This window comes from Gymnoscopelus microlampas (genome assembly GCF_963454915.1).
Source record: "Gymnoscopelus microlampas genome assembly, chromosome: 20".
Lineage (NCBI taxonomy): Eukaryota > Metazoa > Chordata > Actinopteri > Myctophiformes > Myctophidae > Gymnoscopelus > Gymnoscopelus microlampas.
The window spans coordinates 38,711,169-38,732,186 of record NC_139957.1 but is presented as its reverse complement, the minus strand read 5'-3'; the positions used below and the strand labels follow the sequence as shown (position 1 = coordinate 38,732,186).

At 42.8% G+C, this 21,018-nt stretch overlaps 1 protein-coding gene across 4 annotated transcripts in view; it reads right to left on the bottom strand.

Annotated features, from left to right (window-relative positions):
- The window catches only part of prkd3 (protein kinase D3), a 111,169-nt gene that overhangs the window by 20,468 nt on the left and 69,683 nt on the right, over nt 1-21,018 (bottom strand). The window contains exons 4-10 of one of the 4 annotated variants that reach the window (XM_084045678.1): nt 17,325-17,456; nt 15,723-15,880; nt 12,960-13,149; nt 12,047-12,133; nt 11,173-11,353; nt 9,909-10,032; nt 8,792-8,869 (exon numbers count right to left, since the gene is read on the bottom strand). In XM_084045678.1, coding sequence (XP_083901804.1) covers nt 8,792-8,869; nt 9,909-10,032; nt 11,173-11,353; nt 12,047-12,133; nt 12,960-13,149; nt 15,723-15,880; nt 17,325-17,456 — 950 coding nt within the window. Of the gene's footprint in view, nt 1-8,791; nt 8,870-9,908; nt 10,033-11,172; nt 11,360-12,046; nt 12,134-12,959; nt 13,153-15,722; nt 15,881-17,324; nt 17,457-21,018 lie in introns of all 4 variants that reach the window. The other 3 variants (XM_084045679.1, XM_084045676.1, XM_084045677.1) reach the window with 3 other exon arrangements.

Here is a 21,018-nt window from a genome sequence, read left to right as displayed (position 1 = left end):
GGTTCAAGTCCCGATCCCTACAGCCTTTGCTGCATGTCACTCCCCCATCTCTTTCCCCATTTCCTGTCAAGCTACTATCCTATCAATAAAGGCATAAAAAAGCCCCAAAATAAATATGTTTTTTTAAATGGTCTGTTAGACCTTCTTCAGATTATCTTAAGACAGACAGACAAACAAGTAGACAAAACAATTACAATGGCTACAATAATATGACACACACACACACACACACACACAAAAATCAGATAATAAGACTCAAATAGAAGTATTATATTCACCCTAAACAGCACCTTGTGAAGTCTCACTCAAACACACACTCCAGAAGCTTCTCAACAGGAACTGTTCCCTCCCGGCAGACACAGAGACACAAGTGGCAGCGGGGACAGTTTGAACACTAGTTTAAACCCCCTCCCTCAGTCTCTTCTAACCTCACTGTCAAATCAAAGGAAATAGGAAGCGAAAAATGAAAGAAAAAAAAACTCTCAGAGGTCCTGGCCAATGAGGGGGCCCTTAAAGCTTGCCTTCCCTTTACACACACATGCACACACACGCACACGCACACACACACACACGCCGCGCCACCAGTCCGCGTGGCTCACCACAGAGTATCAGATGAAGTGCTTGTGGTTAGCGGGGCCGGGTCACGTGAGCGAGGCCCTGTGGGCGACTGAAGCGCTCGGCTTCACTGATTACAAGGCGGGCCCCCCCTGCCAAAGGGCCCCATCCGAGCCACGAGCCACCGGCGCTCCTGCCAGCCACAGAGACGATAGACGCGGCAAACTACTGTTCCACCACGGCACGCATGCAGCAAAGCGCGCATTCGTTGCCGGCGCAGGCGCGCGTGTGTGTGTGTATGTGCGTGCGTGCGCCGCGCACGTTTCGGGGGCATGTGCCGTGCTCAATCTTCTCGACGGAGACAGAGTGGAAGCCCCCGTACCCCCATAAAAGGTTCTTCAGAAAAAGCCACAAGTACAGGGTCTCGTCTTCAAACGAGTGGGGCTGTTATGGCTTCCAAATGGAGAAAATGGCTGCCATGCGTGGCTGAGTGGAGCACCACGCGACCGCTGCTAATCAGATCGGAGGTATACGGAGGGGAGGGGGACAAACGGCTGGCCACATGCATGCTGATGAGCGACGGATGGGCTACCCCGAGTAACGAGTGAGGAAAACGCCCGAAGATGGATCGTGGATGGAAGTGCCCTGGTCCTGGTTTGAATGTAATGTAGCCTCTCTGGGGTCAATGAAAGAAAACTCTATGGCTTTGTTCACACTGCAGGCAAATCTCCATATTCTGACTTTGAGTGTTTTTTACGTCAAATTAACGTCCTACTTGATCACTCTACAGCGTCACACAAAAGTATCAAAGGTAGCAGATCTACAAGCTCTAAACGCGGCGCGAAGCGACGTGTTTCGAGCTTGTCGATCTGGTACTTTTGATGTTTTTGAATTTGAATCCTGAAAAGTAACCGTTTTGGACACAATGAGGCCCCCCCCCCCCAACAAAGACGATTTGTTTCTCAGATACAACTGTCCCACGCTGTTATTCGCAAAGTGATCAGATTTGTATAATCAGACCATCGTCGAACCAATTCTGCATTTTGGTCGCTAATCTGGCTTCAGTGTCCCGCCTGAGACACATCTTCAGAAATTAGATAAATTAGAATTAGATTAGAAATTACCACCTTGGGAATGTGGGTCCAAATCTGATTCAAAACAATTAGTTTCCATGTGTTTTCTTTTGCTGTTCGGGCCGGACTTGATCAAACCAATCTGCGTCCAATCTGGAAGGAGAAGGGGGCCCAAAAAAAATCTGATTTGGAGGCTGACAGTCTTGAACTGAACAACAGCCTATGTCCCCACACAACCAATGTCAGCGACGGAATAAACAAAATGGACCCTTGATTGAATTAACATGGGCAAGCGACCAAAACAACAAAAGAGGAGGACGTTTACAGCAAGCCTTCAATTAGTTCTCCTGGAGGTCTTAAACGCCACCGAGCGCAAAGCTGATAATAAAGTACCACATGAGGGCTGCCAGTAAACACACCCTGAGCAGTCACACAAAACCCTCTGAGGTTTTCCTCTCTGAGGGTTTCAGTGGTTTTGAGGAGACACACAGGGTGTGTCCGTAACACTGAGGAGACCCAGGACGCCACTATGCCACCGCCATGTTACGCTACACCGCCACTAACCATGCCATGCAAGCGCCACCGCAATGCCATGCTATAGGATGTCACCGCCACTTCCATGTGAAGGGGTGCAACGCTTAACACATTGACTGCCAGAGTTTATTCCAAATTTACCCCCTTGGCTGCCAGCGATTTGCGTGTTTTTTTGTTTTCTCTATTTTCTGCATTTAAATGCATTTAAGTTTCTCAGGCCATGGTTTTGAACACATACGACGATCGACCAGCAGAGCGCAGCAAAATGACACCCTCGATGACTCGCTGACTCGCCCCCCCCCTCCCTCCAGGCTCAAACAGTCAAAACAACATGAACCGGATGTGATTGTCTTCGACAATCTCTGATCGGCTTGTGATACGATGTGATACACGACGACGATGCCTGATCGTCACCCGGACCAAATAAAATAAAAGGGGAGCTTTCCCTTTGTATTTTATAGCGTGTCCAAAAAAGGGGTTTTCTCTATTCTGGACGAAAATGACCGGAGAAAAACGATGTGACCCGGAAACGAAATTTTTTTTTTACATCCGGCTTCAGGTGAGTGTGACGTAGGCGGAAAACGAAAGTGATGATGAAAAGTAAACAGACCCGCGCGATCACAGATGAAACCAATGAAAATACCTAATATCGAGATAACTCGATCTAGGCAGTCGAGCGCTGGATTACTATTATCGAGTTAACTCGATCTAGGCAGTCGATGTGTTAATCAAACTAAATGATTTCATCAATTATAAAAAATTACAGATTCTGCAAAGATACGGTACAGAACACCAGTGGTTCTCAACCTGTGTGACCCAGGGGGTCCCCAAATGATTTTTGGGGGGGGGTCCCCAGATGACAGTAAAATTACAATTTAATACCCCCCCCAAAAAAGAAAGCAAAGTAAAAGACCATTACTGTATCAAAAGTAATCACAAACTAAACAACAACAAACTCTCAAACCAAATTGTCAAATAATATATGAAAGAGGAACAATTGTGAAAATAGCAGTGAGCTTGTTCTGCTATTTTCACAATATTTATCTGTGGAACCGACTCAAACTAAATATAAAGCCTCAACTCCTAAATTACAAGTGCTTATCAGGGTGGGGGGGGGGGGGGTCCCCAGTTCAAATATGATTCTTTGGGGGGGTCACGGCCTGAAAAGGTTGAGAACCCCTGCAGTACACGACACCGTTGTAATACAAAGTATAAAATAGGTCTTACTGTAAGTGGTTAACACTTACTATACGGTGCAGAATGCTGGAAAAACCACAGAAAGCGACATCCATAAACTATCCCCTTTCCACACACCATGCCTGCACGCATTCTGGCCCAGGACCATCTCAAACAATAAACCTCTCAACATCACCCAACGAGATGACATGCACTGCATAATCAACGCCATCCCAAGAGTCACATTTACACTGGACCCCCAGAAGGCAAAAGAAAGAAAAGGGAGGGAGGCCTAAAATTACATGGCGTAAAAACGATAGAGAGGGAGCTCCTAAAATGACACGGCATAGGACGATAGAGAGGGAGCTCCTAAAATGACATAGAGTAGGGCTATAGATAGACCCTCCCGAGAAACGCTTGCAAAAATCCTTGATTATGCGGGCTAAAACTCTTTATTATGCGGGCTAAAATCCTTGATTATGCGGGCTAAAACTCTTTATTATGCAGGCTAAAATCCTTGATTTTGCGATTAAATATGCGTTTTTTTTTTGCAAATTCATGCGGTGAAATTGCGGGAAGTTGCAAAATATGCGGAAAGTTGTGAAATATGCGGCAATATGCAAAAAGTTGCGAAAAATTCGAAATATGTGAAAAGTTGCAAAATATGCGTAAATATGCGATGCGAAGCGCATATTATGCGATGCGATGCACATATTATGCGATGCGATGCAGCCTTTTTGAATAAACGTTACCCCCGCATAATTATGCGCCATTTTGCTGATTATGCGGTAAATTCTGCGATCGCATAATCGCATTTTTCGGGAGGGTCTATATAGAGAAGGAGCTCAGCGTAGGACGATAGAGAGGGAGCTCCTAAAATGACATGGAGTAGGACGTTAGAGAGGGGGCTCCTAAAATGACATGGAGTAGGACGATAGAGAGGGGGCTCCTAAAATGACATGGAGTAGGACGATAGAGAGGGGGCTCCTAAAATGACATGGAGTAGGACGATAGAGAGGGGGCTCCAGCAACACCTTCAGAGCTGGGGGACCACAGAGAAGACGGCCAAAGACAGATGGAAGTGGAGAGACTTTGTTGCTGCCTTATGTGCCAGCCGGTGTAATGGGGATAAGTAAGTAAGTGGTTAATCATACTAATCAATTTAGTTGATTATAAAAATAATTATTCAAACTAGACCATACCCGTGGGGGGGGGTATGCGCACATGATTTGGCAACCCGGGAGCCAGCGAACACAAAAACACTAACAAACAGCTGACATTTGGGGAAATCTAAAAATGGGCTTCGCTGTTCTGTGCACATGGTAATGGTCAACGGCTGTGTGCAAATTCAGATCAATTGCTCAGGCCACTGAGAAGAACCGGGCAGAACAGATGTTGGGCTCACCGCACAGAGCTTTGTCGAATTATAGGAGGATGTTTGCGCGTCGACACAAAAATAATCCAATCAAACAATCAATCCATCAATCAACATTTGATTAATTCAAAAATGAATCGATGGAATCGTCGTTAAGAAGATAATCGATAGCCCTAACGCTGTGCTACGCCACCAACATACCATGCTATACCACAACTACATTATGCCACCACCATGCCATGCTACATATTATACATTATGCCGCCACCATGCCATGCTACATTATGCATTATGCCACCACCATGCCATGCTACATTATGTGTTATGTCACCACCAGCCACTCAGTCAAAGTGTTATAACAAAGTTGGCGAAAATGTACTGTGTGTCTGCAACACACAGCGCACTCCTTTCTCAACTTAGCGCTGTCTGTACCTGAGACTTTCACCCCGGAGGCTGCGCTGGGGCGGGGGGGATGTGACTGACACACATGGCTACTCTGAATGCCACGTGAAATGAGCATTAAATGAAGCATCGGGGTCTAGTACGGGGTCTAGAGACCCCGGTCAGACTTTGTCTAATAAATCCCAGTTTTCCTCTGTCCCGCTTCGGGTCCTGTTTCGGGGCCAGTTTCCAATTATCCACAGATCCATTATCGGACCGACCGGGCCCAGTCATTTTTGAATTGTCCCTCGGGCCCGTTCGTATACCGGTCTGTGCTGTGTCCCTCTATTTCAGAACCTGGAGTAAGATGGGAAGTACTGTAGGTGGATTTGAGCAAGAAAACATGCAGGTGCACATACAGTAACCCCCCCCCCCCCACACACACACACACACACACACGCTCAAAGCGGATGTGCTGGATCTTGCATTAAAACACAGTAATGCCAACCCTGGGCGTCACATTTCTGACCGCAACTCCACAAGGTGTCAAAAGTCCCCGACACTAGTTCATACCAGTACGAACAATAACCCTTCTAACCCCACCCACCCCCCAACCCCACCCCCACACACACACACACACACACATGTGGAAGTCTTTACCTTCCAGGGCCAAAGGGTTCCCTCCCTCGGTTCCCGGCGTGTAATTACAGTGCTATTAAGCCCCTGCGGGCAGAGTAATGACTGGTGCTGAGCTGCTGGCACTCACAGCCCTGCTGTCACACACAACACATGCTCCTTTGCACTGACATACATACACTGTGCCTTTCAGCATTCAAATCACAACGCTTCATGAATCACACACACACACACACACACACACACACACACACACACACACACACACACCGCTGATGATGAGATATGAACTGCGTGAGTCCATTCATTTGACAAGACTTTGAGAGAAGTTGAAAAGGGTTGTGTTTTTTTGGCCTTCATGGATTAAAAGGGAAATAAAAATCTCAAGATGTTTGTACGTCCAAGTCCTAATGTGTGATTTGTGAACCAGTGTGAAAGGACCCCCCCCCTGCCCCCCCCCCCCCCCCCACACACACACACACACACACACACACACACACACACACACACACTAGCACCGTTTCCTAAACAATTAACAGAATAATGTGTAAAATGATGATGATGTTTTTCTGCTCAGCCTCAGGCCTTCTGGCCTTCTGCTCAGCTGGTCCTCGGCTGTGGAATGCTCTCCCTGACCATCTGAGAGAACACCACAGTCCTAAAAACTAAAAACCTTTCTTTTTAACAAGGCATTTGCCTAGATGGACTCAATGATGCCATGTGTGTTTTTTTCCTTAACTGTGTATAGCTGACCTTTGATCTCAAGTACGTGTACTCAAGTACTGTACTTAAGTACAATTTTGAGGTACTTTTACTTTACTGGAATATTTCCAATTTCCAGTACTTTTACTCCACTATACATCTCAGAGGCAAATATTATACTTTTTACTCCACTACAATCATTTGAAAACTTTAGTTACTAGTTACTTTGCAGATATAAATGATTACATTATAAAACATAAATTGACCACTTTATCCCTATTTTATACCTAGGCTATTTGAAAATAGACGATCTACAAGCTCACAACGCGACGCGTTGTGAGCTCGTACATCGTCTATTTTCAAACATTTTAGTACTTTTACTTTTGGTACTTCAAGTACATTTGGATACCAATACTTTTGTACTTTTACTCAAGTAATTATTTTATTCCGCACTTTTACTTGTAACGGAGTATTCTACATAGCAGTATTGATACTCTTACCTAATAAAACATTTGAGTATTTTTTCCATCAGGAATGCTTGAGTAATTCCATTTTTTTAGATCTGATCTTGGTCGCCACCAGGGTTGCCAGATCTGCTTATTATAATTTCCCCACAAGATTTTGTTTGAAAATAGCCGATCTACAATCTCGCGACGCGTTGTGAGCTTGTAGATCTGCTATTTTCAAATAGCTGATGTATATGTTTAAAGTGCTCATGTGGCCCATAGGCGCTTCTTTTGGGCTGGTTTTCCTAGACCTGGTTGCTTGTTTCTCTCACAGAATCTGGCAACACTGGTCGCAACGCAGGGTCTGGGTTTCTGTCCCCTCCAAAACCCCTCAGAATGTCCCGCCCCATGTGCCGGTATAACAACAGCGTGCGGCTAAAGATAGACTGTGTGTTAGTGGCCTTTTCGGTCCTTTCACTTTGTGCAAGAGAGGAGACTATGGGGGGGGGGGGGGGCTGCTGCAGTATCGTACAGAAACCACAGGGAAGTTTCTGGAGGCTGAAACAACGGACCTCTCGGTGTAAGTTTACAGTTGCAACACGTCAGCCCACAGCCTTTACTCACACAGCTATCCACTGTACAGCTGGCAGTGGTGGAAAAAGTACTCACATTTTTTGCTTAAAGCAGGGGTCTTCAACATTTTCAGACCAGGACCCCCTAGCTGAGAGAGAGATGAAGCAGGGACCCCCTCTATATTGTATGAAATTGTGTTTCAGATTCAACTTTTTTTGTTTACTTGGTCTGCTCTTTTTTCCCTCTACTCCTATACATCTTTGCCAAAAATAGCCGATCTACAAGCTGCGAGGCGTTGTGAGCTTGTAGATCTGCTATTTTTGGCTAAAGTTCTCCTCAGAAAAGGGATGCTATAGGGTTCAAGTGGTTAATGTAAAAAATAAATCATATCACACAAAGATTTGGCAGACTCCCTGTAGTAACACTGAGGAGCCCTAGGGGTCCCGGACCCCCTGTTGAAGAAACGTCATTTTATCGTCTACTCAGGCTTTTGTGGACCCCCTGGACAGGTTTTAAGTTTTTTTTTTGGTACATTTTCAAAATTCATATAGGGCTGAAGTGGTTAATGTATGTTAATAATAATCAAAAAGTAACTAGTAACTAAAGTTTTCAAATACTTGTAGTGGAGTAAAAGTACAAAATTTGCCTCTGAGATGTAGTGGAGTAGAAGTAAAAGTACTGAAAAATGGAAATACTACAGTAAAGTAAAAGAAAAAAAAAATTTGTACCTAAGTACTGTACTTGAGTAAATGCACTTAGTTACTTTACACCACTGACAGCTGGGCTGCTGGTATTTACATACGGTACAACCTCTCCTGACTGTAAATGGTGCATTTATATAGCGCTTTTATCCAAAGCGCTTTACATTGTGCCATTCACCCATTCACACACACACATTCATACACCGATGGCGGAGGAAACCATGCAAGGCACCAACCTGCTCATCGGGAGCAATTAGGGGTTCAGCGTCTTGCTCAAGGACACTTCGACACTAACTCTGTGGGATCGAACTGGGAACCTTGCGGTTTCCAGTTCACTCTACCCGGCCACTCTACCCCTGAGCCACTGCCGCCCCTATATGACTGTGACATATACACTGTGTCAATATGGCTATGAAAAAGAGAAGGGGCTCAAACGTTTAATCAAACTAATTGATTTGATCAATGACAAAAAAAAAAATAAAGCGATTTCATAAAATAGTTGAGTTTCAAAAATAGCAGAAATTGCAGATCTCAAAAATGTATGTTGAAGTTTCAACTATAAAGCACATCTCCAGATTGTTAGTTTGTAATTCTGGACAAACTTTTTTTCAGTAACTAATGAGTAAGTAACATTCTAACCTTGTAGAACTTGGCTCCTGTATCGTTCTGGAACAGACTGAGGCTCTTGCTGTCCAGCCTCCAGTAATGTCTCTTCCTCTGAAGAAAAGGAGACAAACAACCAATACATTCATTACATAGAAACATGAATATCGTTGCTGCCTGTCGGGCAGAAATCTCTTATCTCCATAATAATCTCCGTAAATTAACGACCGGCTTGATCATACTACAGCGTCACACAATAGCAGCAGATCTGCAAGCTCAAAACACGGCGCGAAGTGACGTGTTGGCGAGCTGATTATGCAAATTATGCAGCTGATGATGTGTCCAGAGTATTTACCACTGTCACTGCCTATTTTGGGCAACATTTCATTTGTTTATTGTATAATGAGTTAAATTAAAGTTAAATGTTCTCTCATATATTGAAGTTTATACTACGTTTTACAAAATTGTATCTATCAAAAAGTTTGTTTATTTAAATTTATTTGTTTGCTTACAAGTTAGACTTTTAAGGCGCGTACCACACATAGTCTCACTAGCAGCATGACAGCAAGTCACGGGTTCGATTCCTGAGCCCTGACAGCCTTTGCTTCATTTTATTCCCGGTCTCTGTTATCTGTCATTCTTCAATGTACTATCCAATTAAGGCAGAAAATCCCCCCCAAAAAATATATATTCTTAAATGTTCCCAAGTAGAGTCTTTAATCAAAATCTTGGTGTCACACCAACGCAACTCCCTGCAACAAAACCGTTCTAGAGACCATTGCAGAGGTCTGGACTGACCAGTTGCAGACTGGTGCCATTCGGGGATAATGGTTGCAGTTGCAAGGAGTTGAATTGGTGTGGACTGGCCATAACCACTAGCAGTGGTTAGTGGTTAGCAACCCTATATGGTTGACCGGAATCCCTCAGGGCTCTGTACTAGTGTCTTTTCTGTTATTTTGGGGGAAATCTTTCACTGGAAAAAAGCCGATCGACGCGACACGTTGTGAGCTTGTCGATCTGTTATTTCCCTGCGAAAGCTTTCCCCACAATAAGGATGCTGAGGTTTTTAAGTGGTTACGTTTTTCTAATTGGTTTCAAGAATTTGGAGTAGCATTCTCCCAAAATCTGTCATTTGGAGGTTTTTTGACTTTACCAGGTTATCTCTGTTGGAGTAGTGGACCATCCAGCCCTCCTTCACCAGAGTGGAGCTGCGCCGCTTAGTGTGTTTGATGGACTGAACCACTCGCATCAAGGGAATGTTAGTGCTGGTGGACGGACTGCACACACACACACACACACATGGAATACATAAAGAATATGAAATACTGTTCCCCCTCAGTCACTCGCAGTGCAACATAAAACATCAAACCATCTTAAAAAACATCATAAAAAGACCAAAACTAAAACACAACATAGACAAACATCTCTAACATCTCTTCATACTTTAGACCAGGGGTCTTCAACAGGGGGTCCCTCAGAACTACTATAGGGGGTCCGCCAAATCTTTGTGTGATAGGATTTAGTTTTTTTTTACATAACCACTTGAACCCTAGAATTCCTTTTCTGAGGGGAACATTAGCCGAAAATAGCAGATCTACAAGCTCTAAACGCCTCGCGCTGCGAGGCGTTTAGAGCGCGAGGCGTTTAGAGCTTGTAGATCGGCTATTTTTGGCAAAGAGGCTATAGGTGTAGAGAGAAAAAAGAGCAGACTAAGTAAAAAAAAAAACTTTAATCTGAAACACAATTTTATTAAATGGGGGTCTGTGAAATTAAAATGGTTGAAAATCACTGCTAGAGCCGTAAACATATGGTCCCTGGCATATCTTTTCAAATGGGGGTCCACGGGCTAATAAGTGTTCATTTGGGGGCCCTTGACATGAAAAAGTTTGAGAACCACTGCTTTAGACCAGTGGTTCTCAAAGTGGGGTCCAGGGACATCCAGGCTCACAACGCGTTCCGATGCGACACATTGTGAGCTTGTAGATTGTGCAATTTTCAATAAATCTTGAAGAAATGTTACAATTTAATTACAGAAAAAAAACTCCCGCACACCGTCTTCAAATGCCAAAAAATATATAATTTTATGGGAACATAGCAACATTTTGGTCTGGTTTTACGACAACCTGATGCCGACCGAAATGTTGTTATATTCCCATTAAAGCATTTTTATTCTTTTGCATTTGACGACAGTGTTTTCTGTTACTACGCTTGGGCCCTCGCCTTGGTCTTCCCCTACGCAACTGTCGCTTTGTGGGTGTGCAAAATACTTTTACAATGTAATTACACAAATCTTGTGTGGGGGGGGGGATTGAATAGTTATGAATAACCTTGTTTGATTTACTATAATATAAGATATATTATTAAAAGTGAAATTCCCCTTTAACATTGCAAACAGCTGAACATGTCTTCACACACACCTGATGGTCTTGATGGTCTCCTCGTCCTTCTCTCTGTCCAGGAACGGAGAGTCCATGTAGAACATCTTGTCGTCCGGAGTGGAGGGCTCCTCGGGGTCGTCCAGTCCCCTGCTGCCGTCCAGGTCGCTGCTGTCCACCTCCATGGTGTCCAGGGTGCTGTCCGAGTCTGGCCCGGGACTGGCTGGTTCTGGAGACGTTACAAACGGTACAGAACACATGGTTTAAAGCAAAAATAAAATCTCATGCCGGAAAATGTTTGTCCTAATGTGCGATTTGTGAAACGGTATGAAAAGGAGCCCCAACGCCCAGACACACACATTTCCTAAACAATTAACACTAAAATGAGTTAAAAAATACTTAAAAGTTGATAAAATGAGTACAAATACTTAAAAGTACATAAAATGAGTAAAAATACTTAAAAGAAGTTAAAACGAGTAAAAATACTTACAAGGTACTTAGAATGAATAAAAACTAATTAAAAGTGCATAACATGAGTAAAAATATTGTTTTTTTTCTAGTATTGTTCCTGCTGTTCTACATACTGCCAACCAGGTGAAGAAGTCAGACTTCAGATGCTTTAACCTTTGCTTTTATACAAAAGTATGAAATATCCGAAACTATTAACTATGGTTCTGAACAGCCTAGCTGAAAACAGCCGATCTACAAGCTCTCAATGCGTCGCAGACGCATTGAGAGCTTGTAGATCGGCTGTTTTCGCTGCGCAACACGCTTCCACATGAAAACATACTGGCTTCTATGGGATCCAAATGACTGAAATAAGTCGAGGCAGACTGAGAACTTTAATCCATGCAGACAACATTTACTAGCGCCTACAGTACCACACTAATGAAGCCAGTGTCAAAGGAAGCTGGACCGCACGTACCTCCATTGAAGACCACCTCTCCCAGACAGTCTCTTGGTACCTTTGAGGCGCAGCGCTTGTGGCAGTTAAACCTGCAATCTGAGAGAGAGCAGAGAAACCAGGGATGGACACAGAACATATTTACAGCTTTTTTTACATGCAATTCCTAGCTTGCACAATGTCAATGAATAACTTCATATGAAGAAGTGAAAATGAAAGTGCGAGATTTGTGAAAGCGGCATGATTACCAATAAAAATAAATTGATGTATGCTTAGATAATGATGATGCTATTGGCTGGTGCTCCTTTTGTTTCCTGGAGATATGATATATGATATTGACATCTGCTTCTCTGGCTATTTACAGTAAGTGAATTAACTCAACAGGCTGTAAACCTTTACACTGTATGAACTAATAGACTGTGTACCTTTCAGTGGTGTAAAGTAACTAAGTCCATTTACTCAATTACTGTACTTAAGTACAGTTTTGAGGTATTTTCACTTTTTACATACACATTTTCAGTACTTTCACTTCTACTCCACTACATCTCGGATCCAAATATTGTATTTTTACTCCACTACAATTATTTGAAAACTTTAGTTACTAGTTACTTTGTAGATTTTGATTATTATTACAAAACATACTGCAACCACTTCAGCCCTATATACATTTCGGCCATTTCAACTTGAAATGGGACATTCTGTATAATAAGTACTTTTACTTTTGGTAATGAGTACATTTTTAATGCTAATACGTTTGTACTCTTACTCAAGTACATTTTGAATTCCGGACTTTTACTTGTAAACAAAGCATTTCTATATTGCAGTATTGATACTTTTACTTAAGTAAACATCTTGAGTACTTTTTCCACCACTGTAGACTGTATATATTTAAACTGCATGAACTAAAATAGACTACGTACTGTACCTTTACACTGCATGCCCTGACGGAAGAGGCCCTTCAGCAGCCGCTTGCAGTACTGACAGATGGTGGGACGGGTGTAGGTGTGGATGGCGAAGGTGTGCGGCACCTTGACCCGCCCCAGCACCATCTTCTCCATCCAGATGGGCCTGCCGCTCCACGACAGAATCCTCTTCCCCGCCTCCTGGTGGGAGCGCTGCTGTGAGGAGGAGGACGAGGAGAGGGAGGGGAGGTGGTGAGAGGAGGAAGGGATTTTTTAGGCAAGGAGAGAGGGAGAAGATACAGGGGGGAAAAGATTTAATGGATAAAGGACTCAGGAGGAGCGTTTTAACCCATTAAGACCAGGAACGCATCCGGGTCATTTTTAGATTTCTTTGGCTATTCAAAAATAGCAGATATATAGATATGCTATTTTTTGAAATATCTTGAAAATGTGTGCAAATCTTTGAATATATATATTTTTAAAGCAAACGTTTTTTACTCAAATCTTTACTTCTGGGGGATTCTACAAATGTCTTTTGAAAAAATTGATGTTGCTATATATCATATTCTCAAACTTTTTCATGTCCAGGACCCCCAAAATTATATGTATTTGGCCACAGACCCCCATCTCAAAATATTTTTTTCCAGGGACCCCCCAGAAGCAAAGATTTGAGTTACAAATGTTCGCTTAAAAAATATACATATTCAGGGATTTTTTTTCCAGAATTTTTCAAAAAATAGCAGATCTACAAGCTACAAGAGCTTGTAGATTTGCAATTTTTTGAATAGCCAGAAATAAAAAAATGACACAGATGCGTTCCCGGTGTTAACGGGTTAATGAGAGGAAAAGACAAAATGCAGAACGGCATGAGATTTAACGGAAACGACAGAGTAATAAGATGGAAAACAGAGGAAAAGTATTATATTTAATTAGCGCCGCCTTAACGCAGTTTAAACAATCCCCAGCGCTCTCTACGAAAAGGTCACTGAATTTGCTGAGTTCAGCCACTACTTTGCCGCAGACTCCCATATGGATGAAGATAGCATTGCATGGACAGATGTGTTCTGCCTCCATATGCAGCGGTGGAAAAAGCACTCCATTTTTTTAACTTAACCCATTGAGGCCTGAGGTTCCGATTCTGCGAAATGTCTTCTAAATCCTTTCCTTAAACGGTTTTCTGAAAAACTTTTCAGTGGTTTTCAAACTTTTTCATGTCAAGGACCCCCAAAATGATCATGGCCGCGGACCCATCTCAAAATATTTGGTTCCAGGGACCCCCAGAAGCAAACATTTGAGTTAATGTTTGCTTTAAAAGAATATATATATATTCAAAGATTTGCACATTTTCACGATTTTTGAATAGCCAAAGTGTAAAATAATGCTTTTTAGCTCAAATGAAAAAGTGACAAAGATGCGTTCCAGGTCTTAATTAAGGTTAAGTAAAAGTATCAATACTGCATAATGTAGAAATACTCTGTTACAAGTAAAAGTCCGGAATTCAAAATTCACTTGAGTAAAAGTACAAAAGTATTGGTATCAAAATGTACTTAAAGTACCAAAAGTAAAAAGTACTCATTATGCAGAATGTCCCATTTCACAAGTTTTCAAATGCATAATGTAATAATGTTTAAAAACCTTTCGAAAATAGCCGATCTACAAGCTCACAATGCGTCGCATCGCGACGCATTGTGAGCTTGTAGATCTGCTATTTTCAAATATGTGTTTTGTAATAATAATCAAAATCTGCAAAGTAACTAGTAACTAAAAGTTTCAAATAATCGTAGTGGAGTAAGATGTAGTAGAAGTAAAAGTACTGAAAAATTGGAAATACTCCAGTAAAGTAAAAGTACCTCAAAAATTGTACTTAAGTACAGTACTTGAGTAAATGCACTTTACACCACTGTCCATATGGTTGAAGATCGCAGTTTTTTTGGACCTGCTGTAAACAGATGGTGGACGGGTTTGGAAAGAGTGGCAGTCGGCCCACAAATGACGAGCTGCATAAACATAGACTCTGGGTGACCTTTAACGTCGTTACCCTAATTGCATTTCCTGACAACATTTCATAGAGCGAGCGATACAACGAGAGGAGAATATTCCATCAAAGTGATTTCACGCAAAGCGGTTTCATGAGACTCTGCAACCGAGAGTTCGCCCAACAAGCTCTATTCCTCCTGCTGCATGTGTGGCCTCTGGGAATTCATCAGCGGAAAATACATTGATAAAGTGCAAAAAAAAGAGCAGCTGGAGCGGCCTTTTTCACAGCCGTATCGTGACATTATTTCCTAGTGAAACGTGGGGGGGGGCTGGGTGCGTCTTAGCCAATCACAGTGAGGGGGTTAACCCATTCAAAATTGCCGATCTACAAGCTTGTAGATCTGCTATTTTCGGCGCGCGACAAGCTTTCATAGAAGACCTGCTGGCTTCTATGGAATCCAAATGACTCAAATCAGTCGTGGCGACTGAGAACTTTAAAGGGATAGTTCACCCCCAAAATGCCTTTTTTTCCTGTCGATTAGTCAGCCCATGGAGACTTGAATTCATGGATATTTTCGCATTCCTAAGCCAATAATTTGATGACCAGCAGCGGTTCCGCTAGGGGACACAAAGAGTCTCCTTTGTGTCTCCTACCGGAGACGCTGCCTACCGGTCCGCTGGTCATCAAATTATTGGCTTATGAATGCGAAAATATCCATGAATTCAAGTCTCCATGGGCTGACTAATCGATAGAAAAAAAGTTTTTTTTGGGGTGAACTATCCCTTTAATCCATGCAATCAGAACTCACCTCCTCCAGGACCACCACTGCGTTCTCGATTGGCGTTGGCCGGGGGACGGACAGGGAGGGTCCGGGCAGAGACACATTGGACAGTCGCCTCTTCCTGACCCCGGTACAGTTGTTGGGGATCTTGAAGGCACACCGCTTGTGGTAGTTCAGCCCACATCCTATAGCCCACATAAAAAAAATATATAATTATTTACATAAAGTAGGATGCTATGATGCCAACAAGCTCTGAGACAGAGCGAGTAGACAGAAATGGTGCCGTCTTATAACAAACATCAGTGAGGACCAATTTATATGAAGATATGTTGAAAATGGGTGAAGTGGCCCTTCAAGCCTTAAGTGATTAAAACCCAGAATAAAAACGCATGCCACATCACAATATTACGATCCAAAATCCCAGACAAGATCTAATCTCATATCACAATATTGATATACCATTGATATATATCCCAGCCCTAATGTAGGGTATGATTATACCGTATTATATTATATTTATTGTACGTAATTATTCCCTGCCAAAGCTGCCACAAGATGGCTCCACTCATAGCCCTGAAAGATTCAAATCCACCGGTCCACTATAATAATAATACTGGTGGATGAATCAATTACTTAAACCTAAAGTAATTCTCTATAAGAGAGCCTTTGAATGAACGCAGCCCCTAATGACATGAAAATGAAAGAGCAATGCAGTGAGTGAATCCCATCCAAAGATGACAAAAAAAAAACACATAATAATAATGAAAGGAGAGCCAACGTCCCACAATTCCACTGGGTTCCGAATGTCAAGGCATTTCTGTGGCTACGGTGCCCAGACCAAAGCCCTCTCATCTACATCTCACCAACTCTCATCTACATCTCACTAATGCATTCTTGAGGTCGGAGATGTGGTGTGTGTGTGTGTGTGTGTGTGTGTGTGTGTGTGTGTGTGTGTGTGTGTGTGTGTGTGTGTGTGTGTGTGTGTGTGTGTGTGTCTTTGAAGACAGTTTGGCATTGGCACACTGTCTGGGGTTCTTACAATCTTCGACAGGGCGCTTCAAAGAACCACTCTACTGTAATTCAGGACACATAGGCCTGATCTGCTTTCTCTATATGATATTTCCATGGCATGATTAGTCTAGTGTGTGTGTGTGTGTGTGTGTGTGTGTGTGTGTGTGTGTGTGTGTGTGTGTGTGTGTGTGTGTGTGTGTGTGTGTGTAGGATAGGGTAACCAAATTCAAATCCCCCCAAAACTGGGACCCTTAAATGAGGCACATGTTCATGCACGCGCACGCCATATATCGCCTCTGTCGGGGTGGAAGCCTCACATGTCCAAAACTGTAACTTTTCAGCAGATCTACAAGCTCAAAACGCACCACGTTTCGACCTTGTAGATCTGCTACTTTTTATACTTTTGTGTGTAGTATGATGTATGATGAGTAGGGCGTTCATTTACAAAAAAACCCACAAAAGGTTAGTATATGGAGATGAGAGGTTTCTGTCCGACAGCAACATAATATAATATATATATATTAAATATTTATTTAATTTTCCTCTTCTTTGCAATTCCCTGTGCTGTATGCGTGTGTGTGTGTGCATGCGTGTGTGTGTGTGTTTCTCAATACTCACCTTCACATTTGAGCCCTTGTCGCACCAGGCCCCAGAGCATCTCTCCACAGTAGTCACAGAAGGTGGGGGCCTTGTAGGAGTGAACGTACAGGGCATGGGGTCGGATCTGGAAGTCCTCCACCGTGGCCAGAGCTAGAACCAACACACAACTTATATATGGAACCAAACACACAACTCATAGAGAACCAACACACAACTTATATAGAGAAACCAAACACACAACTTATATATGGAAACAAACACACAACTCATAAAGAACCAAACACACAACTCATATAGAACCAAACACACAACTCATATAGAACCAAACACACAACTCATAAAGAACCAAACACACAACTCATATAGAACCAAACACACAACTCATATAGAACCAAACACTCAACTCATATAGAACCAAACACACAACTCATAAAGAACCAAACACACAACTCATAAAGAACCAAACACACAACTCATATAGAACCAAACACTCAACTCATATAGAACCAAACACACAACTCATATAGAACCAAACACTCAACTCATATAGAACCAACACACAACTTATATATGGAAACAAACACACAACTCATATAGAACCAACACACAACTTATATAGAGAAACCAAACAGACAACTTATATATGGAAACAAACACACAACTCATATAGAACCAAACACACAACTCATATAGAACCAAACACACAACTTATGTAGAGAAACCAAACACACAACTTATATATAGAACCAACACACAACTTATATATGGAACCAAACACACAACTCATAGAGAACCAACACACAACTTATATAGAGAAACCAAACACATAACTTATATATAGAACCAAACACACAACTCATATAGAACCAAACACACAACTCATATAGAACCAAACACACAACTCATATAGAACCAACACACAACTCATATAGAACCAACACTCAACTCATAGAGAACCAAACACACAACTTATATAGAAAACCAAACACACAACTCATAGAGTACCAACACACAACGTATGTACTGTAGAGAAACCAAACACACAACTCATAAAGAACAAACACACAACTTATGTACTGTAGAGAAACCAAACACACAACCCATAAAGAACCAAACACAAACTGAAGGATGATAATGATGGAATAATAATAAATAATGATGAGAACACATTAAAAAGCAGAAACAAAAGCAGAAGAACAGAGGTATTTGTTAAAGGTACTAAAGGTATTTAGTACAGACAGATGTTGTGAGAGTTGGAGTTATGCATGATTTATAGTAATAACATAGCTGTTCGGTCCGGGGACACGGGCGTGCAAACTAAGTGCAACTTGGGCTTTAGGATTAGGGCAAAAAAAAGACATTCATAAAATAGCTGTTTTAATGTCACAAGTATAGTAATAAATGTGTGTGTGTGTGTGTGTGCGTGCGTGCGTGCGTGCGTGCGTGCGTGCGTGCGTGCGTGCGTGCGTGCGTGCGGGCGTGCGTGCGTGCGTGCGTGCGTGCGTGCGTGAATGTAAAGGCGTATCTTAGTTATCTTATCGGCTTAGGAATGCGCCAAAAACAAAAAGTTATCCATGAATTCAAGGCTTCATGGGGTGTGTAACTTTTGGGTAAACTACTCCTTTAACAGGTGTGACAGTTACAAAGCAAACTTCTCACACATATAGTTTGCTATAGCGATGATGTTTCAGTAGAGGTCGCCACATCTGCTATGTTAGAAACCTCAACGTCACCATCGACACCTGTTTATTGAAGTGATAATAAACAGTGCATATATGACCCCCTAAGGGCCGGTCAACTCCACTGACAAATAATAGCCCCCTGCCCTGACATATCAACCTCAATTTCACATTATGTCTGTCTTTCCATTATATGAAATTATGACTTTAATATTGTGCAGAGCAGTCTCCCCTTCCTCTATTGTAATGTAATGTAATAATGTAGACCTTATTAATCCTGCAAGGGTAAATTCTGTTTCGGCTTCACCCAGCTGATAACTGCTCAGACGGTCATATTGAGTGCTCAGGGGAGGAGCAGTTAAATGTGGCTTGTTTTCGCCAAAAAGCAACAGATTTTTATAAATCCTATAATACTAAACAAAACCAGCTTTATGCTGTTGTGATCACGTGATTTCTGGGTGTACTCTTCATCATCGTCATCATCATCAATCATAATCATTCACGGGCTGCGGAAGAGCGCCCTCTATCGTAAAACCACTGAAAACACCACATGACGAGAATCTAGTCATTGACGGTCTGAGCCTTGGAGTGAAATGACGAGAGATCTCAACTCATTGGCAGTCAATGAGTTAAGGGTAACTGCCTTGCTCAGGGACACTTCCCAACAAATAGACCGGCGCCGGGAGGCGAACCAGCGACTTTTTCGATTACCAGACGCCGGCCTCTCTACCCACTAAGCCAGTGGTTTTCAAAGTGGTGTCCAGGGACCCTCATGGTTCAAGTCTGTAACTCTGACAGTATACAAATGGAACCAAATGGACCCGTTAGGGTCCATTTGGTTCCATTTGTATACTGTCAGAGTTAAGGGGGGTCCTTGAAATTTTTAAGTTTGAGAACCACTGCACTTAGCCAGTGGTTTTCAAAGTGGTGTCCAGGGACCCCCAGGGTTCCTTGAGAGGGGGTTCCAAATGGACCCTGACATGTCTGTAACTCTGAGAGTAATGGGTGTCCTTATTAAATTAAAAACATTTGAGAACCAATGCAACTAAAGCTACACCCGCCCCCTCTTATCTCTTTCTATCTCTCTCACTCTCTCCCTCCATCTGCTGTGTTTTGGGTCAAACGGACACACTGAGGTCATTGTTGGAGAGAGGAGGCTCCGGGTCCGTCGTGGCCGTGACTCATCCAAGATGTGAGGCTGACTAAGAGACTCTGGAGGAGGCTGCTGCTACCAAGCGTGTCTGTGTGATTACAATCTCTGCTTCTCTCTGGAGGACCCGGAGCTTGGCTAAAACGTGGGATGATGCAGGGAAAATTAAAGCGCTCAGCTCCGGAGAGGCGAAGTGCGTGTGTGTGTGTGTGTGTGTGTGTGTGTGTGTTTCTCACTGTCCCCGTGCGACTATTTACGAGGCCCAAGAGCAAGGGAATCGTAAAACTCCTGTTGAGTTGGAAGTGCTGTGCAACAGCGCTGCTGATGTCATTGACACACCACGTGTGCGTACGTGCGTCTGTGTGTGTGTGTGTGTGTGTGTGTGTGTGTGTGTGTGTGTGTGTGTGTGTGTGTGTGCGTGCTTGCGTGCGTGCGTGCGTGCGTGCGTGCGTGCGTGCGTGCATATACTGTAGCTGTGGTTCCAAATAGGGAACGAAATTTTGGCCAATATCCGATTACTGATCAATTGCATGGTCAAATCGCCCGAGTTTCCAGTAGGGCTTACCTTACACCTGCTACACATTAACTGTGATACTGGGTGTACAAAATCCACCCACTCTCAGCTAAAGAGGTGGGTGGATTTTGTACACTGGGTGCAGATGCAGACTTCTTCTAAAAAAACAATGCATTCTTATTATCTGATGTATAATAGGCCTACTGATGCACACATTAGTTCAAATAACTTAAATAAAGTAATTGTACTAAACATTTTTTCCAACTTGTTGACCCTTTTGAAAGCTTACCCAGAAAATACGGACTGAATCTGCAGCATTTATAATCACAAAAAGCTTCACTTTCAAACATAAATATCAAAATATGGTCT